Below are 27777 nucleotides of genomic sequence, written 5' to 3'. Positions count from 1 at the left end.
CTGTCAGTCGAGATGATGCTTCAATCTGTAGTAACTCTATTAGAACTTAATAAATGGTGCAGTATTTTTGTTGTTGCATTGTACTGCATAAAACATAATACAGCCCATTCTTCTACTAAGGCCCAACAGTCCCCTAAATAGGGCTGGAAGTTCGTTAACTACTGTTAAAAAATGGCCCATCTTGCTATGTTAATGAATGTGATAAAAAGAAAAAAATCCCGGCTCCCTTATACAGATCAGTGCCAAAATGTAATGGGTTCTTCCATGACCTTTATCGTATCCTTCCACCAAGTTTCACGGAAATCTGTTAAGATGTTTATATGCACTCTTGGTTATAAACATACCATCTAACAAACAAATTGACAGGGATGAAATATATAACACAAGGTTATCATTTAAGGGGTAAAAATCTATACAGGGCAGAATATTCAGATTATTAGGACTAGTATGGATAGATTCACCCTCTTGGGATCACAGGGCAAATATAAGCTACTTAGCAACATAAGGATCTTACATGTCAGTTAATCTTGTACTTTATTGGTGAATATTCCCAAACATAACTGCAGCAAATCAAATTATTGGAGATTCCATTTAAAGAATGATCCTGGAGCTTTTTGGGCCCATAGGTATATAGAGCTTGATTGGCATGGCAGATATATAACCAATATTTTAAAATGATTAGTAGTCTCTTATAGTTCCCTCCAGATTTAGATGAAAAGATCAGTACTTCTTTCACATGTAAATGTGGAACTAAAGTTGGTTAGCTTGGCAGTTATGCTGTAAACAAAGGGAAACAGCTAGCACAACTCTTTCAGAAAGTTTCCAAACTTTGGTTTTTATACAGATCGAAACAAGAATAGCTCTCTCAGTATTGGACAGAACCAGGTTTACAGTTTCCATGTTTACACTCGCTATGCTCTGTTAACTGGTTCCCGGCTCCAGCATCAGATTTACCAAACATGATACCGGCATTGAGTATCTTATCTGATTATTTGTGCGACAGTGTATAAACATCTAAAGACGACAGGAGTGCCCCTAAAAAAAAGTTTATTTTCTTTGTTCCTCCATTGTCACTTTGTGTATCTAGTTATTTTTTAAACATAGCAAAGAAAAAAAAACTTCCAAGTCAAAGATCGAGGAATTTTAATAATTGAACCAGTCATGATTAATTACATCGGTTACACAGACATCAAGACATCCCATTGAATTGAGGTCAACCACTTAAATCCCATGTTGTTTCAAATCATCACCGATATCATGACCACAACTACCACACACTCTGTGAGGATGAGAACACGAGCCAGTGAAACCCTGTTGTGCTGTGTGCACGCCTGGTTCTACTCTGTCCAACCACAGAAATGTCTGAACCTTCCAGCGCATTGGAAATCCCACACGCATAGCTACGTGCAGTAACACAGGTAAACACACTCACAGGTGGGAAAAGTAATTACCACTCGACACTTCGTAACACTGCAACATAATAAGCTGCGTCGCCCCAGGTTTTACTGCCAGCTCTTTTGACAGCTGTCCAGTTTCTCTGATGAGCGCGAAGGCGAAGATTGCACAAAGATTTGAATTTTCTTTTTCATTGCACATATTCTCACAGAAGGTATCCACCCGTCACACACATATACCCACAGTATTCATATGATCATTGTAGATATAGTTTGGACATGTGGGGAGAGAAAAAAGATCAAACTTAAGACAAATAAATATTTTCTGTTATTAAGATTGATTGACAGAACATGGACAGATGTTTGACATGTCAAACATCTATTTGACATGGCGGTAATGTTGGACCAGCATTTGCCATTTGGCCACGACTCCAAATGGTAATGTTGCTCTGTAAAAGCTGGATGTATAACTTGAATGGTGATGTGTGTCTGGTTCGAGAGCCCAGCTGATCCATTTTAATTCAGCTGACAGTCAAATTTAGTATTTGGATTGTTACCAGTGTTCGCCACACCCGTACTTTTGTTGCTATGACAAGTCAAAATATCTGCGGTGGAAAGTCTATTAAAAGACCTCAAATATTTTGGTTCACACCTGTTTGGATATACTGCCACAGGGATGTTCTTTTTAATTAGCTTCTGATAATGATCCTTATCTGCTGAGCTTGTGGAGATTTTATCAGATTCAATATGTTACACAGGTCTGTTCTGTCCCCTGAATTAAGTAGTTTTATGCAATAATACATTTTATGGTTTTATGGTTTTATGATTATAGACCTGAGGATCATCAAACCAAAAAAAGTGAATAAGCCTATCATTCCCACAATATCAAGCTATTTCCTGACAACTTCCACATCTTTTTACACCTCTGAGTTCATATCTACATTGTTCAAATTGAATGTTCGTGCTCAATGTCCCCTCTTTTGAATATGAGATTAATGGCACAGGGTGAAATAGCTTTCTTTCTTACAGAAGTGAATTGCATTCACGTAAGAAAAACATGTTGGTGGCATTTTCTTGTAACTATGGCTACTGTTTATCGTAAATACGATTTACAATCTGATAATTACATGAAAAGATTCCATGATTACGAGAAGCTGGTCTCGTAATTAGGGAAATGACCCAAAGGTAATTAATCATACGCTTTTTGATGAAAACAATATTGAATAGCAATTCACTTCCTTATGTAACACTGGATGTACTGACAGCTTCCTGTGAATTTATCTGATACTGAAGATATCGTAAAACCAGATGACTCAAAAGTTCTGAGGCCAACTAGTGCCAACTGATTTCTTAAAATTACAAGTTTGGAGATGTATGACATCTTTCCTAATAATACGAGACAGTTTAGTCATAGCTTCACTCACTAACCCACATTGAGACATTTTTAAATTTCTTTTGCGAATGCAATGCACTTCTGTACTTTCTAGAGTTAAGGTGAATGAAGATTTACTGAGGCCATAAACACAAATTTAAGGTTTTAAATTAAGAGACAAAAATGTATTCAGGGCAGAATATTTAGATTTTCCGCCCTGGTATAGATGGATTTACCCTCTTAGGGCCAGGGGTCAAATCTAAGCCACTGAGCAACAAATGGATCTTACATGTCAAAAAATATTGTGCTTTATTGGTGAATATTCCCAAACAAAATTGCAGAAAATCAAATACTACAGATGATAAATTACATTTAAACAACATTGATTCTTTGGGCTTTTAAGGCCCATGTGAATAAGGTATTTTTTGTCCAGTTTGTGACAAAGTTTTGGTCCCTAGCATAGGTGGGGCTCCAAGGAGAGCTTGATTGGCAATGGTAGATATATACCCAATATTTTAAGATTAGTAGTCTTTTCTATAGTTTCCTGCAGGGTTAGATAAGGGGAACAGTACTTCTTTCACATGTAGTAGTAAATGTGGAGCTAAAGTTGGTTAGCTTAGCATAAATGCTGTAAACCCCCCGTAAAATTACAAGAAAAGATTCCAAAATTACAAGAAACTGGTCTCGTAATTAAGACAAATGGGTCCAAATTTAAATAATAATTGTGTTTTTTGATGAAAACCAGATTAAATAGAAATTCGCTTCCTTGTCTAACACAATTTACAAGTCTTGGGCCAACTCCTGCACACTGATGAACAGAAATTACGTGTTTGGAAATGTATGACATCTTTCCTAATAATTACGAGATAGTTTAGTCATAACTTCACTTACTAACCCACAATTATGAGAAGCCTTTTATTTTATGAATGCAGTGCTCTTCTGTACTTTCTTGTGTGAAGGTGGATGAAGATTTACTGAGGCCTCCGAACGCAAACAGATGTTTTCACTTTATGTGGCTGAGACCCGCTCAGGCTGAAGCCGAGCAGAGCTATGCGGGGAATTCATATGAAGTCACCAAGACCTGTGCAAGTGCATTGTGGGTGTGGAAGGGCTTGAAGGCACTGTGTTCCAAGGTAGAGTGACTGTACTGCAGATCATCAGCTTTAACTTCATTGTATTCTTTATCTTTCAGGTTATAGTTCAGATTTAATTCTTCTTATTCTGCAACATAATCAGTGGATAAAAAGTGAAATCATTTGACCACTGTATCACGTGAATACTGCCTGGCAGCTAAAGTACTATTATGTACAATGTGAATTCCCATATTTAATTATATTGTATTGAAAACTGCAGATTTTTACCCATATTTCACTTTAGTATATCAAATAGTCTTGTGTGAATTTTGACTGGTAATTTCTGAATAGCGGCATTTGTCCAAGTGGATCTCTGACTTCTAGAGGTTTTTGTTTTAGTTTAAGATTTCAAAATTGGTACTTATTCATTAGTACATATGGAACATGGAAAGGCAAAGTTTTATCTGACTACATGATTGATGGATTTAATTTTCCATGGGTCACAAGGCAAGCATGTAATTTATCTACAGTGATGCAGTGGAGGACCAGGTTAATTTAACTTGACTTGGACTGACTCAACATTTCTCCCAGATTTCACTTTAGTTTGAATGTAATCTCGCGCTGATTAGACAATCTACACAATGTGAAGTGAATGAAGATGTCAGATTAGAACATGGTTGCTGCCAGTAACTGTTGGGAGAGGCTAGAACTGTCGCAAATCATGTAAAAATACATAACATAAGAAACATTAAAGGTGTAAGATTTCCTCGAAACTAAGCTCTGTGATTCGGGGATCCTCGTGTTTCTTCACTTGCTCTTTGGCTGGACGTGACTTTACAACAGAGTCTTGAATAAAGATCCCAAGGTGTGTTACACAGTGAAAACAGGTGTATTTTTACATGGAATAGTCAAATGCAGAATCAGCAGTGATAAATTGGAGACGCATAAATATTTGACAGAGGAAAAACCTTCTAGTAAACAACCCCCTTCCACAGGAAACAGCTTCATTCGTCTGATGAAGTGGAAACAATATATGTTCAACAATAAATAAATATATTTGACAAAAAAAAAAATAGTACCATAAATGACCTCTCCGCTTTTACAGGTATGAGTTTGTGCATGTTGTGCTAATTATTTTGTGAGATTATTTCTCTCATCTCATTTAATACTGCCCCCTCTTGGTTTAAATGGACGCTGCATTCCTGGTCAATTTGGATTTATATCCTCTAATAATGTTAATCACGCCGCAATAAATCCTACAACCTCATTGTGTTAACTCACTATCAGAGAAGCCTGTTATAGACACTCTCTTAACATTCCTTCTTTATTGCACCAGATACATCATTTTCTTTCTGCAATCTCTTTTTCTTAAATCAGTCTTTCAATTAATTTGGTATTTCTCCACTGTAGTGTTTTAAACGATATCTACATGTTGCTAAGTTTGATTTCTGGATAGTACTGATATAAACTGAATAGAAATAGTCAATATTTCCATACTTTTGAACAATTACATTTGTTAATGTCCCTCCAAACCACTGGTGTCAGTGAAATATCCTTACTGGTCCAAAAGGTGGAGTTTGCAGTTGCATGTATTTGGAAGCTGTTCAAATATAAATTACACTAAATATGTGTTTTTAGACTCCATTCATGCAAACAAACCCACTGTGGTATTTTACCTTTAAGACTCCATTAACCTGCTCATTTCACTGGCTGAAACAAACAGAAGTCTTTCATTCCTGAGGGCTCAGTGTTTGTCTACTTAAGGTTGGAGGTGCAAGAGTATGATTTATGCAATATCTCTCACGTTCCTATGCAACTAGTAAACAGGCAAACAACACAAAGCTTGTTAACGTCTACTGGTTGTTGCTGCTTCCGACGACTAGAGGAGGAGTCATGAAAAACCAAACATCCCGCTGCAGCTCTGTCCTCCTCGTCGTTGTGGCTCACGACGCCGGCGGCTGTCGGCCCACCACCGCCAGCTGAGCAGTACATGACGCCTATAGTCGCTATACAGCAGCCACTGAAACACCATAGCTACCACACACAGCCAGGGATGCTGATACGATTATTACTACACCTTTTTAACATCGAGGATCGGAGTTGTCCAATAAATAAACTATGTGATAGTTAAGTGCCTTTATCACCTCCCTGCGACACACAGACTCGGCGTAATATGTTGCTACATTTACAAAGTGCTCACAGCAAGGCTTCTTCACCAGGGTGCAAATTCCTCAGCGTCTTGTGAGGGCAGGAGTGAAACGGGGAATCAGAAGACCTGGGGATAAGTGAGAGTTGAGAAACAGGTTGAGAACAAAACAGACCTTTCATGTGCCCTCAGCTCGCACAGTCAAGACTGAATTTACAGCTGTTTATCAACTGGATATTCCTCCTCTATTATTCTTGGCCTGATCTTGTAGATACCGCGCTCTCTGCAGGCCAGAGAGGAATCTCTGAGCTCATGCAGCTGACTTTAGCAAAGTGGGTGGAAATGATGCAGGTTCCAGGACCGTCTGCACGCTCCCGGACCACTGCTTCCAGTAAAATGTTACACATTACCCATAGTACATTAAAACGTGTGATTGTGTGCAGGTATGTGTGTATGCAGTCAGTGCCAAGATAGCACTGACTGCAGGGTTGCCCATTTAAGAAAAGGTTCCAACCTCTCTTTCTATCTCAAAGTGCTCTGGTCTCTGCCTCGATTTTCCTCTCGCCGTGGAGGCTCTCGGGGTCGGCAGGGGCCACTGTCTGTCTCACCGCGATCTCAGGGCCGCCGCCATAAATACCCAACAGGTACTGCCACGTCCCCTCTGAGATCTGACCATAGTCTGCACCTGAGGAGAGAAACATGTCCAAAACATTTAAAGAACCACCTGTTTTGCGACGTTTTACACCTTTTCAGCCACCGTGATCGATGCTGAGGTCTACCTTGCTTTAGTTGTATGTGTCCGCTCTTCATGACGCCGATTTTACTGTTGTCGATGGGACCAGGCGGCTCTGAAACCGAAACAAAATATCATGTCAAATGTGTTGTACCAACAAAAGACAAACAACCTAAATGTGTGTAGCTGCGGGATCATACCATTGTCTTTACCCTTCACAAAGCCCTCCCACTCTCGAAACCACTGCATGCTGATACACAGGATCACTGTCGGAGCCTCTTCGGCCTGGAACTCTTTGTTCAGCTGCAGGCAAACAGTGAAAACTGCTCATCAACACCCAAAACAAAGTATACTGACATATTTGTGCATAGGTTAAAAAAAATGGAATACAAGCCGTCACCTTGATGAAGGTGTCGATTTCCATTTTTCTGCGTTTAGCCAGAGCTTCGATCTCCACCTGGCAGATGGCACACATGTACAGGTGGTTGACTGCGGGGCCGCCTCCGAAACTGCACACACACAAACACACACAAACATTTAGCGGAAAGGCACGACAACAGACTGCTTGACCTAAAATTAATAAAGCTTGAGAGTAAGCACCCGAAGAAAACGCACAACTGAATATCTGGCCCTGTTTGAGCCTTTGCATCGGTCCTGAGATATTCGATCGCAAGACGACAGTGTTAAGTTCGTCTATTCAGACCTGTTATCAGAAGGCCTCCTGAATGTGTCTCCTCTGACCACTTGTAATAGGATCTCACCTCCTCGCTCTGTAGGCAAATAGTCATGCATTTCATTGGTGTTCGCCAACAGCATATGATTTAATTCAGTCTGAGTTTATCCGATGACATTGTTTGTGTGTGTGTGTGTGTGTGTGTGTGTGTGTGTGTGTGTGTGTGTGTGTGTGTGTGTGTGTGTGTGTGTGTGTGTGTGTGTGTGTGTGTGTGTGTGTGTGTGTGTGTGTGTGTGTGTGTGTGTGTGTGTGTGTGTCTGCACGTCTGCATGAGCAAGAGATAGAAAGAGGCAGAGAAAAAGAGTGAGACAGGAAGGGCCGAATGAATCAATGGGCTGCAGATCTACAATGAAGCAGGATTTTACTACTGTTAGAAAATTGTGAGTCATTATTAGTTGGTCAGTGCTGTTATTGTGGCTACAGACAAATCGAGGTATGGACACTGTTGGGACATGGTTTTTGTGCAAACCACAGGCCTCCTTTCAGTCAAACTTGTTACAAACATGCCGCATGTGCTGGAGTGGACTCAATCCCCCAAGATGCAACAGGTTCCATTGATCTTTGGAAATCAAGGAACTCAGTCTCCCAGAGGATGTAACAGGATGCTGCATGTCCTGGGGTCTGGGCAATATAACACAAAGGTGTCAAGAGCCACCAGGGTCAACTCCTATTGGTCACTCTGGTCCAAGACCTGTGAGGTCACCGGGGCCAATATAAGGAGAGGTCTCCCCAAGATCTTTCTCTCTTTCTACAATCCTTCGAAGGCCAGCAGGCTGTCCAGCCTCTCTTCTCCTACAGTGCCAAGGGGGGGGGGCCTGGCTGATCCAGCTTCCTTCTCTATCCAACCCACAACCGGAGGTCAGAGGTGCAGCTCACAGCTCACCCTTCAAGGAAATCTCCTCGCCCTTCAAGCTCTACCAAACTCCTCGTAGCGACGCGATGTCCTGCAGGAAAACTTCAACCAGCATCTGAGCACACGGCTCGACAGAATCGCGAATGCAGAACTCTACGACCACAAAGCCAGGAGACGTCACAGAACTGCAAACTGAACAGCAACTTCTTTTCCTCTTTCCCTCGGACTGGTAACATAATCTGGGCTTAATAATTATACTACGCTAAGCAAGACTGTTTATTTGATCGGTGTGTGTTTATAAGTTTGATATATGCTGTGACGTTGTAGGCATAAGTTAAAGGAAGGTTAATAGTTAGGCTCGCCACAGGCTTTGTCCCTGACTATCATTATCTGATTAACATCCACACAGACACGCATAGCATCTCACCTAGTTAAACCTTCCCCCTGTGCCGTGAGGCAACCTCAGAAGAAGGGGGGGGGGGGGGGGGGGGGGCTCTTATCTCAGGGACCATTCTTTAAAGCATGCTAATTTACATTCACACACACACTCACACACCTCCCTGTTAGTTAGTTTGATTGTTTAGTAACTTGTGTTTTTATACGTTATTATGTTCATAATAAATGTTCTTTCTTTAACAAATGTTCTGTCATTAATATTGCATAAGTGAATCTTGCCAACCGTTACACTGCTAAGAACTCCATAACCTTCATTGTTCATTATATAATCTTTAATGGTCAAATATTGAGATTTCTAATTGAACTAGATCTAAATGAGACTGATCTTAATCAATAAATTGGCTATCTTTTCCCTTCTATGAAGGGTGGTGCCCCGCGAGAACTTTAACCAATTAAAGTTATGATTTAATATTAATATTTTAAATATTAATGTTTTACATTTTATTTTGATAACCAAATTTATTGAGTGCCTAAAGGCACACCATTCTATGGTAACTCTTTTCAAGCACTATTGCACAACAACACTGAGTATGTGTTTAAAGCGAGTGGGCCGTCCTTCATATGTGGCCCAGGATACAATACGTTGCCGCATGAAACCCAAACAACCTCAGAATACGGTCTGAGTGATCAGATCTCGGCACACATTCAGGTGTGTTCAGACCTGAACTTGGCACTGACAACTTGTAATCTGATCACTCAGGACGGATCTTAAAACCAGATCTGAACTTCTTTTCACAGGTTTTCTCTTCATTTTGACGATTTCTAATCAATGTTACATCAGTAACTTTGTGGTAAAGATACATAAACTCAGTTTGAAGCGTGTTCTTTTAAAGAAAAAAGTTTTAAACATATTAAAATACTGTTACATATGTCTGCAGCTGGGATAAAATGAGTATCTTGTTAATCAGATTGAAATAGACGATCTCATCATTTTGACATTTTGTACACTCCAACTTGGTGGTTTTCCAGCTGACAGCTGAAATCTTACTGGTCTTCACGACATATTGTAAAAAAGAAGAAGAGGCCGATTTATAAGCTTCAATTTAAAAGTTTGGATAGATTAAAAGCCTCATTAACTGATATCTCATCTTTAAATTCTCAAAAGAAGTTTAAATAAAAGTTTTTTCACACCAAGAATTTTGGAGTATTCAAGTATTTGACCACTGGGGAAGTTGAGTCCAAGTGGGTAAAACCAATTCAAAACAACTTTAAAAGCATTAAACAAATGCAATCAAGTCAAATATAAAATTATGAATCTCAAAAAAAAAAAAAAACAGTTTAAGGAAAATAACATTTTACAATAAGAGAAAGCTAAATAACAGTTGCAATTTAAACATTATTTAGCTGACAAATATATATATTTGCCCTTTAGTTTCCCTTTATTGAAATATTTGTACAACTCTCAAACAAATTCCTTTGTGCATTTTGTGTTTCACTAAAATGGTAGCATGCTGTAATATTTACCTGTTGTAAAGGTACTCCCAAACATTCTGAGGAACTATCACAACCAGGTCGTCAATGTAGTTGTATTTATTAGGAGGGATCCCTGGACAGAGAAAAACAATGTTCAGAGTTAAAGGATGAATCTATGACCTTTTTCCTGGTCTGTAAATGGAGACCAGATTTTATTCCTTCTACAAAAATCCCCTCCCTGCTCCCGGCTCCCTTGTTAAACAGCGATGTCTATAACTTACAAAACTAATAAAGCAATGAGGTATTGTTTCCAGTCAAGACATAAAAACCAGCCAATAATTCTACGAATCCAAAAGAAACCACCAGCGAGGTAGTTTGGTTTAGATTATTGAGGGAATAACACAACTGAGTGCTTTGTTTATCGGGCTGAGAACAATAATTATCTGTCCTGGAAGCTGAAACGTCAAGAGAAGCCAGAAATTTCTCGTAAAAAGTGTCCATCTGTGAGCGATCTGTGGGACTGTGGCCGACTTACGCTCCTTTTCCACTGGTCGACAAATACACCAACACCCACTAACACCAGCTTTTTGTCCTAAATGGGAATAAAAACAATCGGGCTTCACTCCCAGGTCAAATTACTCTGCAGAGGACACAGAATTTATCTGGCTTCCTGTGATGGAAACATGATACCCAGTTGAACACGTTAATATCTTTTTGTCCTTCTTCATTTTTGGCAGTCTGGACGTTGACACTGTAACTGTACAGTAATACTGAATAAATCTGCCAAAATCTAAAGTCTGAACTGGGAATGTGTCTGTCACAACTACAGCCCATTTGCAAACCCTTCAAAGATGTAAAAGCTTAATTTAAACTTTGATTTAAAATTAAATGTGAATAGTAATTTGTGTGGGATATTAAACCAGTTTCCATTCCTAACACACAGGAGACAGACAGCTGCAGGACCCGTTAGCTTAGCACACAGGCGGGAAGTGTGAAGAGAGAGGCTGAAAGTAAATGCTTCCTCATCGCAAGTCGGAGGCTTGTCAAAACAAACAGTGGCTTGTTTTCTTTGCTGTGATGTGTGAGGCAGACGGATTCACAGTTGTTTCAAGTCACCTTTGACGGAGCCAGAAAGTAGAACGAGTAATGTGACCTATTTCTTTTGCTACTGGGTAACCTGTCAAGTAACATTATTACTTTTATTGTGAGTAACGGATTTGTCGTACTTGCTTTGTGCCCGTTTGTCATTTCTGTGTGTGTGTTAACATAAAACATGATTGTCAGCTGTTTTCTCAGACTTGGCAAACATCCAGCGAACTGTTTTCACAGAGCTGAAGTTTATAAATAAAAAGCAGTGGCGTTTAATAAACATGCACTGTAAGCCTGTTTTATCAGTGTATTAAGGCAGGATTAGGATGACAGAAAAGATCTTGAAGAGACAAGACACAACAAGCCGCTCACCGCCATGCTGACAGAGAAACGTGTGGTTGCTGATGGGGCCTGGTTCGGCGAAGGTGTTGAACTTGTTGAGCCATTCTCTGGAGATGTAAAACTGCAGCAGGCTGGGCTCCTTCATGTTGGCCAGAGCCACCACCTTCTGCCGCTCTCTCAACGACTCCTCGCTGCTCTTCCTGCATGTGTCGAGAAATTAATTCAGTCAGAGTGGATTCAGGAGAAATTTCCCTTTCAGACCTGGTTTTAACATCCGTCCTGAGAGATCCGATCACCAGTGGTCTGTTCCCACCAGCGTTAAAATGTGTTCTTGAAGGCTCCTTCAAACGCAGCCGACAAACGTGTCCTTCCCCACAACGGAGGCTCCGGCGGGGGGGGGGGGGGAACTGTACCGGCCCAACCTGCCCCATGATTCATTGTGCCACTGTGACTGTTTTAAACAAGGTAATGGCGTTAGTAAGTGAGGTGAAAAAGTCTAAAGAACTTTTATTTGAATGTAAGTACTCATAAGAGCAGCAAACAGTAATCAACCAACTAACTTTCTCCTTCATAGCTCTGTTGCTAGGCAATGGGTGTAAGGGCGGGGCAAACAGGGAACCCAATAACAGGACCAGACCGACTCATTTTGGTTTAGCCGACGCGGTCTACGCTGCCAATCAAAGGCTGTAGCCGATGTGGACTGTCGAGACACAGATAGTGTGTGCATGTACTGGCACGAGAAAGAGAGAGAGAAATAAAGAGAAAGAGGTAGAGCGGAATCAGGAGGATGAAAGAATGCCGATGCTATGAAGAAAGAAAAAGTATCTGTCATTATATCGTATGATGAACAGTGTTATTGTCACAGTGGCAACAAACACATCAATATATGGACACTGAGAAGCTTAAAAATAGGTTTGAACTGTAGCAGGTCAGAGGACGTCAGCTGAGTGGGCCGTCTTTTAAATATGGCCACGTGTCCCACACCAGATTGGATCTCAGGGGACATTTGGTGGGTTCAGACCTGGACCTAGTGCTGACAAGTTGTCATCAGATCACTCAGGAGAGATGTTAGTACCAGAGCTCAAATCACAGGGTCTCCCGATACTCACCTGTAGAACAGCACATAGGCCTCTGCATTCTGCACCACCGTCTCATGGACCTCTGTGACATACTGATCGTCGAACTCATACCACTGTCCATTAATCACATTCTGACAGTAAGCTATGTAGTGTCCACCTGCAGAAAACGGGGCAAGAGAGGAGAAGTGTAAAGAAAGACCCGGCACAGATAAAACCAAAACGGATCAAGATCAAGCATATGTCAAGCCTATGTGCTTTATCTGTGGTAAAGAAAGCTACGCGTACTTCCTGCCGTGCCGTGGTGACAGATGACTGACAGCAGATCGTAAGTGGTGACTTGAGATGGACTCTCTTTAGCCAGGAAGGGTTGCATGTCGAGGCCCTCCAATGGGAACGACACGTGACTGTTGATCTTGAACGAGTACATGACCTCGTGCCGGAAGCGTTTCAGGTGAATGCACAGAATCTGCAAACGGAGACAAAGTAACGCGGGAACAAAAACAGTCAGGAACTCTTTGTGACCTCGAACGAGAGAGAGATATGATAAAATGAAGAAGAAGAAAAATTCCTACCTCGGGAAGTCGCAGCACTTTGCAATATTTGATACCGTTTCTCAACCTGTGGAAAACAACAAACCAATGTTAATGATCGTTTATGAAAAGTACCCTTGTTGCTAAGGTCTCAATGTGGGTTTTACTACACACACTCACTTTTTACACCTCTCACAGCTGTACATGTTGTCCCCTAAGACAATGAATGGTCATGTTAATTCTGACAGTTTCCTCAAACTCATACACTATTATAGAATAGCATGTTTATATTGAGGTTTACCTTTGAGTTCATCTGCAGCAAAGAAGGCAGCGAGGCAGTCCTCGAGTGTCACCATGGGCCCCCAGAACCAAGTGGGGATACACGAGACTACAAACCTGTTCAAATACAAACACATGAAAGGTATATAAATATAGAGCCCCAGGATGTCCTGACTGTGTGTCATGACAGCCATCATACTGACAATATGACCTCCTCATGGGTCAGCATTACGTAATAATTATGGATGGGATAAGTAGGACTGAACCTGATTGAAGTTGTGGGTTTGAAACCAAAACATCTAGCCCAAGGGCACGAAAAAACAGTCTAACCACAGAGGAGGTTATTTGTCTTGTCTGCATTTGTTTGATTGAAAGCAGGATTACAAAAAAAATGATTTCCAAGGAATCGTGGGGAGTGGCGGAACAGGAGGAAGAACACATTACATTTTGGAGCAGATCCTGATCAAGGGCAGATGCAGGAATTTTTCTTTCAGTTTCTACTAACATTGTGAGATTGGGCATAAGTACCATTTTTGTTGATTCCTCAGGGAGTAATTCATGGATCTTGATGAAAAGGAGGCTGATATTTATTAGTGTGTGAGATTTGAGGCAGATCGGAATAAGAATACAGATCCAGTGAATATAAATGTGGTTTCATAAGGAGACTGTTGGGCCTTGGCAGAGGTAAACACTCTACTCTGAGTCCCATTCTAGTTCTCTATTAATTTCATTATTGATATAAAATGTGTATTTCAGATGTATAATAATAATATTTATTTCATTTGGTTATTTTCCTTTATTATCAATGTGTGATGTTGGACTGTGGGTGGGATGGTATGGGAGGGGACGTGGGGATATACAGTGGTTGTTGTAAAGCTCTTTTTCTGTCTCCCCCTTTTGACAAGTTACTACTACAAGAGATCAGACTCAAAGAAATAACTAGTATAAATAAGAGCAGCACTAAAGTCCAGGACGGACATTAATCTACTGCTACTTCCACAGAGGCATTTGCTCCTCATAAGCGGGCAGCCCAGAATACTGCAGTGCCTCAGAAACCACTGAACTCACAGAGGGACACACTGTTGTGATGAAGCTTTTCATGTTTGATTTCTGGGAACTGATGGAATATGAGAAAAGGGCTCATGCCAAAGCCAAAGCTTGTCTCTGCGTGCCTCCTGCTATCTATGACGACAAAAGAAGCAGACACTGTCCAGGTATGTGCAAACTAACAGATTTTTTTCCGGAGATATCCATCATTAAAAAGGTATGGTACCTCCACCAGGGCTAACGCTCTATCTCGACATTCCTGGATCCGCTCCAGCATTTTAACATTTCCAACATCTTTCTCGGGGAATGTCCCACCCCTGCACACAATTACCCCTGGAAATCGGTGCAATAGTTTTTGCTTTATCCTGCAAAATAACAAAAAAACACTGAACAAAACACTAACTGCTTGATTTTTACTCTACTTTCAAAACCCTCTACAGTGCTTGAAAATGCAACGTCATTCCTGTTGGGTCATCTGCTGACTCGGCACTCCAATCTTGTCTGGAAGCACTGGATCAATCACTTTCAAAGACCTGCTCCTTCTACTTTATCACTGAGAGCAATCAGTCCCGGCCCGAGTCTCAGACCTCCTGCAGGCTGGTGATGAGCAGCAGGATTGCCAATTTAATCTAAGGAAGGTGAAGGGACTAAGCTCGGACAACTCAAGTAGAAATAGGCACCCTGCTGCAAAAGTCAGGTTCCACGTCAAGTCCTGATCAGATTGAAGGGTGGTTTATTAAAAAGAACACATCGGACGTCATATCTTCATTTGCCAAATCCAGGAGAAGTGCTGCAAGCAAAATCGAGGACAGCTCTACAAGCCCTTGCATGCATCATCTGTGGAGCATCACACGTGGCAGCTCTTGTGCCTATAAGTGTGTTCTCCACCACCTCACATAGTCTTATTAACACTAAGTCAAGATTCCACTTGTCAGAACCCTGCAGACAAAGTAGAAAGTATAAATCATACAGTGTCAGACTAATGCACAACATCTCCATGCTAATTAACTCCACCAAGGAGGCTGTGTTTGAATAGATGTATTTGTTATTGAGCTAGATTATGCAAAAACAACTGGATATTAAAGTTTGGTGCGGATCAGGGTTATTCTTTTACATTGCGACTTTGTGTGATTTTTGACGTTTTCACCACATTTCTCAGGGAACAATTAATTGGATCTGCAATGAACAAAACTGATATTTTACATTTGTAAATAATTTGGTGCAATATGTATACAATTTGAATTTAAGGGGAAATGCCACACCGCATCGGCTAAACGTGCCTCACTGACCGTCGTATGGAGTCCATGATGAAGGTGACCCAGCCCTGCGAGCCATAGGTGTCGGGACACACCCCCGTCTTGACAGGAAGGTTTTGGTGGATGGACGAGTGGAGTTTGGCCAAATCCTCTTTACCAGGAATAGGTAGGGACAAGTCTTGGAAGGTTTCCACCGTGTTAGACACCTGTCATACATTCAGAGATGTGGTTTACACAGCATGTCCTAATAGGAATAATGCATTTATGTAAAATAAACAATTCAATCAAATGTAACTCATTCACTTTAATCACTAAAATCATGTACTAAGGACTGTATAATGACACATGGCGTAGTTTTGTCCCCACCAGATACATAGCAGAAGTAATATACTGTGGTGATGTAATGTAATGTAATGTAATGATGGGAGTAGCTTCCCCTGGTGTTTAAACATGGGAAGCACAGCTCACCCTGTCACAGGTTAAACACTGGACCAGACTGAGGATAGAGCCATCGAAGATGTCGGAGATCACACTGCGATAGTGGGACTGTTTCTTCTTCCTGGCACAGAGCAGCAGCTGAGCTGGAAGACCCGTCACAGCAGGGAGGGGCGGACTTAGTAAGGTTGACATTATTTGACTGGGACCAGCTGACAAAGTGCTTAAAACAAAGGCAAGCAACAAAAAGACTGTGTATATTATTACTACGCGATAGGAAACCACTTATCTTCTGAATACACCTTCAACTCATTGTTCATAATAATTATTCACTTTTTATCTAAGATCTAATCTCACTGGCAGTTTTAATCACTTCATCATGTTTATATTGTATTTCACTCTTGTATCATCTCAAACATTTTTACTTTCATTTGTGCACTACAAATTGCTTTGCCACAACGCTTAATTTTTAACTTGTAAAGCACCTTGTGTTCTGAATGATGCCACATTATCATTCTCATAGTTATACAGTCTGGTATTCATAAACTGTTGTGTGTAATTTGAAGACAATCTATCCGCAGAGTCCAAAACTGCGACGTTGAAGAGACAACGTGAAAGGTGGATCGCATTTGGTGCCTTGACTTTCAAAAGTCTCTCACGGCTGCCAATATGTGTATCACAGAAAGTCACATATGGCACTGTTTACATATATCCATATAGATATTCAACGCAGAGCTGTGTCTATCGAACCCCGGACGTTTCCTCACCTTTTTTGAACGAGTACAGTGGTCCTGCAGAGCGGTGCGGGCTGGAGCGAGGTGGACTGGAGGACAGTTTGGTGTGCAGCTCCTGAAGTGTCCGCACAGGACTGCAGGGAGTGGACTGCGGCTGGGCCATGGATGCTTCATTGTCTGGCTCTACAAAAGGTGTCAGATGAATATAATATATCATATCCTCAAGTCAAATGTGAGAGCGGCTTTGTGAAGTTTTGTTTGTACACAATCGGATTCTTATACCTGAGGTGTTGCTGCTCGGGGCTTGCACTTGCGGAGTGTTTAATGTCTGGTTGTTCTCTTGGTTTAGAACCTCAGTGCTTGGCGTTGGCGTCGTCCCCTCTTCCTCCCCCGTCTCAGGAACCTCCGCCGCAGCCGCTGTATCCACATCAGCGTCCTCGTCCATCTCTTGCGAGCCTCCACGGAGGGACGAGCCGGACACCCTTCGTTCCTTCAGCCTCTCCTTCTCCGAGATGGACCCGCCGGGACTGACGCCGGCCTCCGGCAACCTGACCCCGTCGCACTCGTCCTGCACGAGCAGCTCCCCTTCACAGTTGCCTCCTCCCTCCCCCCGGTCGCTGCTGGAGCCAGAGTCGCAAGACAGGAAGTCGTCCTCCGACGGGGAGCGGTCGCCGTCTCTTCTGTCCTCCCCGTCGCCTTCTTCGCCGCTCATGCTGCACTCCGTCAGAGGCTCCTTCAGCTCCTCGTGTAGCTGGTCCATCAGACAGCGCAGGAACTCCTGAGTGTCCTGCAGCAAGACAAGCACGGGACATTTAAGTCAACAGACGGGATGTAAAACATGGCTACTTTACATACACAGAGACAGGAGTTTAGCAGAGAATAGGAATGAGTAACAGATGAATGTCTGTACACTTGATCTCATAACAGGAAAAATTGAAATAGAAATTTGCGAAAAAATAATACTAAAGTAAAACATCTTTCAAGAGATACACTTTTAAGGGCTTAAATACTGTTAGTACACATTTGAGTTGGTCATGGAAAGTACATGGGGACATTTTGACTTGTAATCCCACAATAACATTGATAAAATTGTATTTGTCTGTCAGTTGATATCTTAAGACACCTTTTAATCTTTATTTGTCCAAATACTGAGGTCATTAAGTTTTTTCCTATACTATTTATCAATAGAGGCCTCATTTACTATTAAGTATGTTTTTTACACCAATGAAAATATCCATAATAGCACTATCCATTAGTTATTAATGCTATAAGAGGAAATATTCACACAGGGCTCCACACGGCAGATAAACATTACTAGAACCACAAAAGGCCCAAACCCTCTAGAATTCCTGATAATACATTACGCGGAACCTTAGGGCACATTTGTGCACTTAGGAATGATAACATTAAGTGTAGCTCTCAGATGAATTAACAATAAGAACATCCTAACCAACAGCCTTGTGTTATCTTTACAATTACCTCCCCGACTTGTTAATAACATAGAAAGTGAATGAACCAGTTACAGCCTGCACTGACTGGACTCTCTTTAATGGCTGCTATCATTTCTATGAATTACTCGGTGTTACTGTCCGACTTTTCCTTAAAGATTCAATTGTTTTTCCAACACCCTCCGTAAGAGACTGTGCATAGTGTTGTAATGTCATTATTACGGAAGAAATAGGACTTTGTCTATCCTTAATTCAACAGAGACAACAACCCTTAAAACATGCAAACAAGTAAACAACGCAAGTAAAACCTTTTGGTGACAAGAACAAACATTTCAGTCATTTTAGGTCAATGTGCGAGCAGCAAACGGGTTCACAGTTTCAAAACAAAAGACGAGACAGTGTTAAGATGTTGAGTGTGACCAGGTGTAGTTACCTGCTGGGTGCTTGCCCCTACCTGCTGAGCGTAACCACGAAACATGGGGTTTACGAGTTTGATGCCATGAGACAGACTGGTGGGGACTACATAGCTGGGCCTGAGAGCGAAGCAGCCATGAGAGACGGTATATTACAGATCATTTCATGTGAATGATTGAATGACAGATAACAGTCTCAGTGGATAGCTGTTGCTCCTGCCACTTTAAAAAGGAACGTGATTCTTACCGTTTTTTATGCCAGAGCTCTGAGATGAGTTTCTGGTAGCTCTTACAGAGAGCGGGCTTCTTGTCGGTGCGGACCAGTCCACTGCAGTCCAGGAAGAACTGAGTGAGAGGAGGACTGGCGAGGGAACAGAAGGAAAACATGAATGAATAGAAACCTAGAAAGGGAGACCTACATCCGTGGTAATGAGAGGAAGTGACCTCACCAGTTGGACAGGGCCTGGAGGGCTGCATTCATGTAGCAAGAGTTTCCAATATTTTTCATTCCTGTCAAGCCTACGAACAACAGCAGTGGCAAAGGTGTTAGGCAGTTAGATATTTACCCCAGATTCTAGGGGGACACCAAAATATAATTATGACTTGTGGTCTGGATTAAAGAGAACAATGTGGTGGCTATTTAAATAAATGTAATTATGACATATGGCAGCTATGACCTAAAGAAGTAGACTATTGTTTAGGGGGACGAAATTATGACAACAGGTTTGCTGTACCTCTGGGTTTCAGCTCGTCCTCCTCTGACTCAGAACCCTCGTCCTCTGCCACAGCGATTGGAACGGCTTTCAGTGGGTGACCTACTGGCTGAGGAGCTGCTTCCTGGGAAAACGATTAAAAAGATGCTATAATTATGAAAGAAAAACAGGTTGTGTGAATATGAAAAAGCGCCAGTAGAACAGGGACAGAGACCACATGAGGTGGTGTGACCTCGTGGGAGTCGTACCTGCTCCGTGGCTTTGCAGTGGTGGGGAGCAGCGGGGGCGGGCACCAGGGCGGGCCTGTGCTCCAGAAACACCTCCCGCTCGCAAACGTAACACCAGATTCTGAACGTGGTCAGGTTCACCGTCAGATTGTGCCGTTTAGCCTGAAGGAAACACGCACGTACGATCATACAGCCGATTCTTCCGACGTAAGTACTTTGCCATATTGACCAGCGCCACAGGTGATCTTTACCTGTGCGTGCAGGGTGCTGTGGTCAGAGTAGGACTCTCCACAACCAACGTAAGGGCAATCATTCTGCAGAAGAAAAACATATTAGAATCAGAATCTCATGGCTTTTGAATTCTCTCCTCTACCTGTATATCTATCTGAATAAGCATCTTTAAAAATAATTATAATAATACTTCTTCCTTCATCCTCATTAATTATTAAGCATCCACCTGGCCCTCCTATCTGAAATGTCTTAGTAACGTTGCAGCAGAAGTTACCTCCGCCAAGGAGGTTATGTTTTCATCTGCATTTGTTTGTAAGTTCGCAGAATTATGCAAAAACAACTGGATGAATTACCACAAAATTAGGTGGAAGGATGCAGTATGAGTCGGGGAAGATTTTTCCCTGATTAGATGGCAGATCCTGGAGTTTTTTCTTCTTTTGTTTTAGTTTTTTCCCTAAAAATTTTGGTTGATTTCTCAAAGAAACGCTGTGTGAATCTTGATGGGAAAATTCAGATACATTAGACGGGTTGGTGATGTCGGTGAGTGTGTACATTTTGGTTCTGATCAAAATAAAAATCCAGATCTAGTGGACATTAAATATTCTTATAGGAGGGTATTCTTTTCCAGCAGTTGTAGCAAGCAAATAGCCTGCAACTACCACCAATGAGTAGCGGATACAACGTCAATGGTTTTGAGATGCGTTGATATCAGATCTGTGAGTTTCTTGAGATATAATTCATGGCTCTTGAGAGAAAACTCAGATACACTCAGAGGACTGATGTCTCTGGGTGAGGTATCCACCGCCTGCCATTCTAGTTGCACTGGCAATCGTCATCGTCTGTCTGACAAGGTACACCAGCTAAACCGACAATCAGCTTTTGAAATGAAAAACATTCAAACCATTCAGAAGAGGATGCAGGACTTGACTTTACCTGCAGACAGGCCCACAGGTTCGGGCCACCCGCTCCACACGACTGGCAGGTCCCCTGCAGCAATAGAAAGAGAACACGGGCAGATAAGAATAGAATATGTTATTATAAGTGCACACAAACAAACCAGAATGCTTAACGCTGTAGATGCATAAACAAAAACAACTCCAGCTTACATGGTTGCTTTTAATTGTATGTGGCTGCTGCATCAGTCATATTGCAGCTTAACCAGGGGCCACAACACACACAGGTGATGACCTGCACTGTGCATCTGTGACATTGTGCATTATTGTGTTGACAGTAAATGAATGAAAACCCACCTTGGACTTCTGGAGCAGGTCGTCTTTGGTTACCTCCCCTATGGAGTCCAGGTGGGGACAAATGTCTTGCTCGGCCATAGCTAACCCCTCTCTGCTAATGTGACAGGGCAGTAATAACAATGCTGTAGTGACTCTAGGAGTCAAGGCGTTGTAGCTAATGCTAATCTCGTGATGTCAACACAAATGAGCGAGACACCTCGTGCCCTTCATCTCCAGCTCACAACATGAAGATGGCATAGAGCGTTCATCTTTTTCCACGGCAGCAGCACAACAAAGTCCCCACACACAGACTGTGACAGCTCTGCAGAGGGAAAGGCCTCACGGTGGGTTCGATCTCAGGAGCAGCCGGGAGCGACTCGTGTTTACCGAGGACGAGCAGCGATCACCGCAAGCTCTTCATTCCGCCGCCACACGAGCCATGCCGGCCGCGGATCGGATGCTAGCGAGGAAGCGACGAGCTGAGCCGAGAGAGAACGCGACAGCTCCGGCCCACCATCCCCAAACAACTCCCCCCTCCCATACACAGCGGCACGGCACGGCACGACGCAAGGCTGTAGGAGGATAAACGAACGTCAGCGTCACAGATCCAGCCCACTTTCAATAACAGAGCCAATGGAGAAATCCATCTTACTAATTATACATCTGTTTATAATGTGCTACGTATAGATAGATAGATAGATAGATAGATAGATAGATAGATAGATAGATAGATAGATAGATAGATAGATAGATAGATAGATAGATCACAGTGTAATAATGGATGACATGATGGAAAGATGTTTACGGAAGTGACGCTTTATTGTGCATCGTTCAAATCGGTCCCCAGGGCTTTAAGCGTGGCGAACTGTATTAAATGCAACAGACGTATAACAAAAATTTGAAAGGCTGTTACCATAAGTTACAGGATATATATGCAACAATAGTTGATGACTACATTACAAATAAGTTATGAATGTGTAACGAACACCAGATAACCATAGAGCAAACGGAGATTCGTTTTTTTAATCAATTAACAAACCAGTGGAAGTAAGACTATTAGAAGCTAATTGAGCAATAGATGTTTAAAATAGATTAAAATACGAGTGTATAGAAGTGTATTACAATTAATTTATTTTGTAGATGATAACAGGACATTACAGTACTTACAATGTAAAACTATAAATGCAGTATGCCAAGAATTATTCAGATCTTGGAAAAATACTTATTTATTTTGAGTGATTAATATTATTGTTTTGTACTCACGTGACATGATAAGACTGTTATGTAAAAAGCATTTCACTGTCGTATCTATTTCATGCAGTTTGATAGTTTACGTCCACATCAGGAAAGTTGTGAGATGATTAATGATCGAGAAAGGAAGAAACAACAAGTTCTGCTACAAACATCTGTTTTCATATAAGTGTTTGATATTTCACCTGTTCGGTCCTTGAAAGGTTGATGTGTGACTGCCAAAAAAATGGGAACCATTTGTTTAACTAAACTATATATTTTATATTTAATTGTGCATGTTTTTGCATTGATATTTGTAAACATTTCATATATTGAAAAGTAAATAAAAATGCCCTAAAAAATGTAGTGATGCAAAATTATGTAATGTGCATTGACATTGTAATCAATGACATTGTAATGTGCCCTAAATGCTATATTAATGTGAATCAGAATTGGATTTTATTGCCAAACAGGTTTACACGTACAAGGAATTTTCTGTGGTGTTTTTGTGCATATATGAATATACAACATATACAAAAATCTAAATAGGAAAGAAAATGTTATTATATACACCAGGAGAGGGTTTCTGCAACACGTTGTTAATAAACCCATATGCAGTATGCTTTATAATATTCTTTATATTTACAATAGTAACTATTTTAAAAGGTGATGACAATGTTTAACCTTTTAAAACGTTATTCAACATTGAATAGCACGGAGACATGGAAACAGATAGAATGTTTAGGCATCAGAACATAGGGAAATGACATAAATACAATAATTCGTTGTAGCTGATTGATAATAATGTGATAACAATCAAATCAAATCAAATCAAATCAAAGTTTATTGTCACATGCACCAATGACAGCGTCATCGAAGCAGTGAAATTCCTATAACATGGCAGGCAAACATCTATGCAGTAGGCGACTTTACAAAATGAAAAAAAATAACATACTATGTAACATAACATATAACATAACATTGTAACATATAACATATAACACAGTCAAGTGAATATTAAATTAAGTAATATGAATATATGTATAACATATAACATAGTCAAATTAAAGTCAAAGTTAAATGAAGCAGCAGTTTACAGGGTGAAGGAGTGGGGAATATTAAATGAAATAATATGAATATATGTATAACACATAAAATAGTCAAATAAATTCAAATGAAGCAACAGTTTTCAGGGTGAAGAAGTAGGGAATATTAAATAAGATAAGTATATGTGGAGTAAGTGTATTTGTATGAGTGTGGGAGCAGAATGTACATGGTGACTGTTAAGGGGGTCAGTGTTGATTAAGGGGATCTGTGTTCAACCATAAATCATCAAAATAAAATAAACCATTCTGGATATTAATACAAATAAAACGAATAATAAAACTAATTTAGGAAGGTGCTGAATTAAAAAAAAGTATGACTACAGGGATTCTGAGGCCACGTGACCACGCTGCAAGCCTCGCGGTATTTAGCCTACCCAGAATGCCTCGGACTTCCTTTCAGCCTGAACCGACATGGTGGGTACACAGCTGCGCTTCTCAGACCCAACCTTTCTTTTTCTATCTGTCTTCATCCTCGCTCCCGTGCCTGTTCTCACACTGCGACATGTAGCTACGGATTCTCTGAAGCCCGCTCGTCACTGCCATGTCGATATTTAGCGTGTGTGTTGTGGTGTTTTTGGGTAAATACTCTGGATTTACTGGCTCAAGTGGAGCCGGTACGAGAAGCGCTATGGCTGCTAGTGAGATGCTAATGCTAAGGTTTGTGAACACGCTGGATTCGAGCTCTTTAGTTCTCGCTCTGATCATTTACGTTTCTCACTTGTCTTTAAACTCTTATGGTATTTACACGTGGTTGTATTGACCCAGAGGAAGTAGTGGAGGACCTGTATCGACATCTTGTGTTTGTGTGTCCGGTTCAATCACCGGGTGGTGTTGGTTGAGGGCCTGAGCCATGCTAATGCTTGTGGATAAATCTCTCTCGGCAGCCATAGCACGGACATACTCCACGTTTTAAAGGTGTTCGGCATCTGCCTTGATATCACAGTAGATTTGTGTGTATAAGTGTAATGTAAATTCATTGGTGGCAGCTTAGCCTGCTGCTACATATGAAGCCTCGTATGTATGGCACGTATGCACCAGCAGTGTAGCTTGACTGGCACGGAGAGCTTTTGCTTACTTAACTGTGTGCTAATGGCTCAGGGTTTCTCAGTTTCTGATGCTACAGCACTGACAACAGCCTATCACATTAAAATTTCGGGTTGGCTTTGGAAATATTTAAAGTGACGCGTAATCACAGGAGGAAGCCATGCTTGAAGTTGGTGCAAGCAGTCAACGTGACCTGCACGTTGACATCACAATGGCCACGGGATGCTGCCTTGATTTTAATACGCTTAAATAGATGCCTCCACAATAGAATATACACTTTAGCTGCAGTTAATGGTTTTAGACTGTACTTGAAATTTATCTTAACAATCTTTTCTTCTCTGCAGCCTAAGGGAAAGAAGGCAAAGGGGAAGAAGGTGGCACCCGCCCCTTCGGTGGCCAAGAAACACGAGGCCAAGAAGGTTGTCAACCCCCTGTTCGAGAAGAGGCCCAAGAACTATGGCATTGGTGAGTGGTCCCAAAAGTTACACGAGTTGGCTCGATATGGTGCAGATGATGTCAATAATATTTGCTATCTTAACTACAATGTAGACAACCCACCAAGATCGCTGATGCACTAAAGATTTGAAATTGACCTGCTTCGGTTTGATGTCAAATACTAAACAGCGTTTTGTCTTTCACCACAGGCCAGGATATTCAGCCCAAGCGTGATTTGACCCGCTTTGTGAAATGGCCTCGCTACGTCCGCCTTCAGAGGCAGCGCGCCATCCTCTACAAGCGTCTCAAGGTTCCCCCAGCAATCAACCAGTTCACCCAGGCTCTGGACCGTCAGACCGGTAAGCAGTTCCTCTCAACGTTGCTCCTGTCAAGTAGTTCACCACTACTCGAGTCCTATTGTAGCTTTGCAACTGATGTAAAGAATATTTGCTATCTGATGTCGTGCTGACCAATCACCAAGATCGCTGATGCAACTACTTGAATATTATAACCTTCTATTGACTGAACTTTAAGGAACATTATGCAGCTTTATTTAATGAAACGTTTGTTCTTTGTTTCTTCTCAGCCACACAGCTGTTCAAGCTGGCCCACAAGTACAGGCCAGAGACCAAGCAGGAGAAGAGGCAGAGGCTGCTGGCCCGCGCTGAGCAGAAGGCTGCTGGAAAGGGAGATACCCCCACCAAGAGGCCCCCTGTTATCCGTGCAGGTGAGATACAGAGGATCAGCAGCCTATTGACCTCGTCTTGAATGCAGTGATGACTAGAATTTCTTCACCTGAAACTCATGATGGTTTTGAGCTTTTTAACCCTGAGCATTGGCCAAAATGGCAAATCTGAAAGTGTGATTGTCTGGCAAATTAGATTTAAATTGAATTTCCCCTGTAACAGGTGTGAACACTGTCACCTCCCTGGTGGAGAGCAAGAAGGCCCAGCTGGTCATCATCGCCCACGATGTGGATCCAATTGAGGTAAGTTTGTTGTAACGTATCAAGGCAGCAGTGGAGCCTAGTATTGGCTACATACAAGTGAGAAAGTGGTCGTTAGCAATGATGTCTGAATTTCTTCGACTGAATCCTCTTTGTTGATCAAACTTACGAGCTTTTTAACCCTGAGCAATGACCATAAACAAAACCTAAGTGGTGGATATTTTGCTTAGACTTTAAATTGATCTATCTTTGAAAAAGTTAACATGTTCTCTGGTTCCCCTGCTTCTGTAGCTCGTTGTTTTCCTGCCAGCTCTGTGCCGCAAGATGGGAGTCCCATACTGCATTATCAAGGGCAAGGCTAGACTGGGCAGACTGGTGCACAGAAAGACATGCACTTCAGTTGCCTTCACACAAACTAACCCGTAAGTATCCAAGTAATTATATCTGAGCTTTGTTGAATTTTCCAGTTAGTTTTTAGTGGTCGGTTGCAATGATGTCTGAATTTCTTCGACTGAATCCTCTTTGTTGATCAAACTTACGAGCTTTTTAACCCTGAGCAATGACCACAAACAAAACGTACAATTGAGGGATATTTTGCTTAGACTTAAGTGTTTTACTGTGTTTTAATGTATTTTAGAAACCGCAGCCTTGATGATCTGTTAAACAGTTGTGTTAATTTTATCTACATTGACTCATTACTACCATGCTGTGCTCTCACTCAAATAAGTGTTAACTGTTTTGTTCTTTCATAGTGAGGATAAAGGTGCACTTGCCAAGCTTGTGGAAGCCATCAAGACCAACTACAATGACAGATACGAGGAGGTAAGAATCCTTTATTCACTGAATTGTGAAAGCAATAATTCACATCAAACCAAATGGCACAAGTATAACGATGCAAACTTTTGTTCCAGATCCGTCGTCACTGGGGAGGTGGCATCATGGGCCCCAAGTCCACCGCCCGTATTGCTAAGCTGGAGAAGGCAAAGGCCAAAGAACTGGCCACCAAGCTTGGTTAAATTGTTTGGAATAAAAAATATGTATGTCCTAATTAAGTTTCTTGCTTGGTTATTGTACCAGCTAATATTGCTCACTGAGGAAAGTTGATTCTGTAGATTATTCATGTTCAACCATGACGTTAGAAATACTTTTAACTGAGAGACAAATAAAACCAATGATAATATACAGAGTTAAGTAATGATGGGGTGTAAGTGAGTGCACTTGAATGACCATCTGGTGATGGGGTAGTCTTCGATAAATCTGTTTTAAAAAAACATGCTCTGCTCAATTGATAATAAATCTTCCTTTGCACCTGTTGCCCAGGAGGTAGAAAGTTCTGTTAACTAAGGTCTATAAGCATTCACTAATGCAAAAGTGTCCAAGATACTGAGCCCTAAAAGACCCCTGCTGGCTGTATTGGTAGTGTAAGGGAAAGTGCTTCACATTAACTGTGTCCAAGGCAAAGGTGCAGTGAGAAGCACTTAAAGCTGTCGAAGGAAAGCTGCCATATATTCAGACCATTTATAAAGGCCTAGGTGGACCCCGAAATAAATTTTAGAGCTGGAACTCAAAGTGAAACTGGAGTAGGCCAGACAACTGGGGAGAGCGTGGCCTAGGGGATAGAGAAGGTGCTCTGCAACAAGAAGGTTGCCGGTTCGAATCCCACTCTATCCCATCTGCATGCCTAAGTGTCCTTGGCAAGATACTGAACCCCTAGATGGCCCCTCATAAAAATGATGAGTGTTCTAAAAATGTAAGTCGCTTTGGATAAAAGCGTCAGCTAAATGACATGTA

General features: G+C 41.5%; 2 protein-coding genes and 5 non-coding genes across 8 annotated transcripts; 6 read left to right on the top strand and 1 right to left on the bottom strand.

The window, feature by feature from the left end:
- Positions 1 to 1126: 1126 nt before the first annotated feature.
- On the bottom strand, positions 1127 to 22263 carry usp20 (ubiquitin specific peptidase 20). Of its 2 annotated transcripts, none has more exons than XM_062413406.1 (24): positions 21247 to 22263; positions 20930 to 20983; positions 20017 to 20079; positions 19787 to 19927; positions 19560 to 19662; positions 19275 to 19344; positions 19073 to 19186; positions 18846 to 18945; positions 17247 to 17751; positions 16998 to 17147; positions 16264 to 16376; positions 15829 to 16001; positions 13515 to 13609; positions 13394 to 13427; positions 13256 to 13301; positions 12969 to 13149; positions 12714 to 12840; positions 11635 to 11804; positions 10225 to 10306; positions 7119 to 7227; positions 6919 to 7021; positions 6765 to 6833; positions 6500 to 6670; positions 1127 to 6114 (listed from the first exon to the last, which is right to left on the bottom strand). In XM_062413406.1, the coding sequence occupies exons 1-23, from the start codon at positions 21322 to 21324 to the stop codon at positions 6513 to 6515; spliced, it is 2838 nt and encodes a 945-aa protein (XP_062269390.1). In that variant the 5' UTR covers positions 21325 to 22263; the 3' UTR covers positions 1127 to 6114; positions 6500 to 6512. The 2 variants fall into 2 exon arrangements, with proteins under 2 accessions (XP_062269390.1, XP_062269391.1); XM_062413407.1 differs by having other exon boundaries at positions 18867 to 18945.
- A 1663-nt stretch (positions 22264 to 23926) lies between these two features.
- rpl7a (ribosomal protein L7a) lies at positions 23927 to 27034 on the top strand. Its single transcript, XM_062413412.1, has 8 exons — positions 23927 to 23975; positions 24950 to 25070; positions 25250 to 25399; positions 25627 to 25767; positions 25949 to 26028; positions 26278 to 26408; positions 26739 to 26808; positions 26898 to 27034. The coding sequence occupies exons 1-8, from the start codon at positions 23973 to 23975 to the stop codon at positions 27000 to 27002; spliced, it is 801 nt and encodes a 266-aa protein (XP_062269396.1). The 5' UTR covers positions 23927 to 23972; the 3' UTR covers positions 27003 to 27034.
- On the top strand, positions 25111 to 25179 carry LOC133975639 (small nucleolar RNA SNORD24). Its single transcript, XR_009924780.1, has one exon. It is a non-coding gene; the product is annotated as a small nucleolar RNA SNORD24 (small nucleolar RNA).
- Positions 25467 to 25533, top strand: LOC133975640 (small nucleolar RNA SNORD24). Its single transcript, XR_009924781.1, has one exon. It is a non-coding gene; the product is annotated as a small nucleolar RNA SNORD24 (small nucleolar RNA).
- On the top strand, positions 25809 to 25877 carry LOC133975638 (small nucleolar RNA SNORD36). Its single transcript, XR_009924779.1, has one exon. It is a non-coding gene; the product is annotated as a small nucleolar RNA SNORD36 (small nucleolar RNA).
- Positions 26102 to 26177, top strand: LOC133975637 (small nucleolar RNA SNORD36). The gene has a single exon (XR_009924778.1). It is a non-coding gene; the product is annotated as a small nucleolar RNA SNORD36 (small nucleolar RNA).
- Positions 26472 to 26547, top strand: LOC133975629 (small nucleolar RNA SNORD36). Its single transcript, XR_009924771.1, has one exon. It is a non-coding gene; the product is annotated as a small nucleolar RNA SNORD36 (small nucleolar RNA).
- Positions 27035 to 27777: the final 743 nt, after the last annotated feature.

This window comes from Platichthys flesus, chromosome 19, assembly GCF_949316205.1.
Source record: "Platichthys flesus chromosome 19, fPlaFle2.1, whole genome shotgun sequence".
NCBI lineage: Eukaryota > Metazoa > Chordata > Actinopteri > Pleuronectiformes > Pleuronectidae > Platichthys > Platichthys flesus.
Note: the sequence above shows the minus strand (reverse complement) of the source record. Positions and strands in the feature narration are given on the sequence as shown.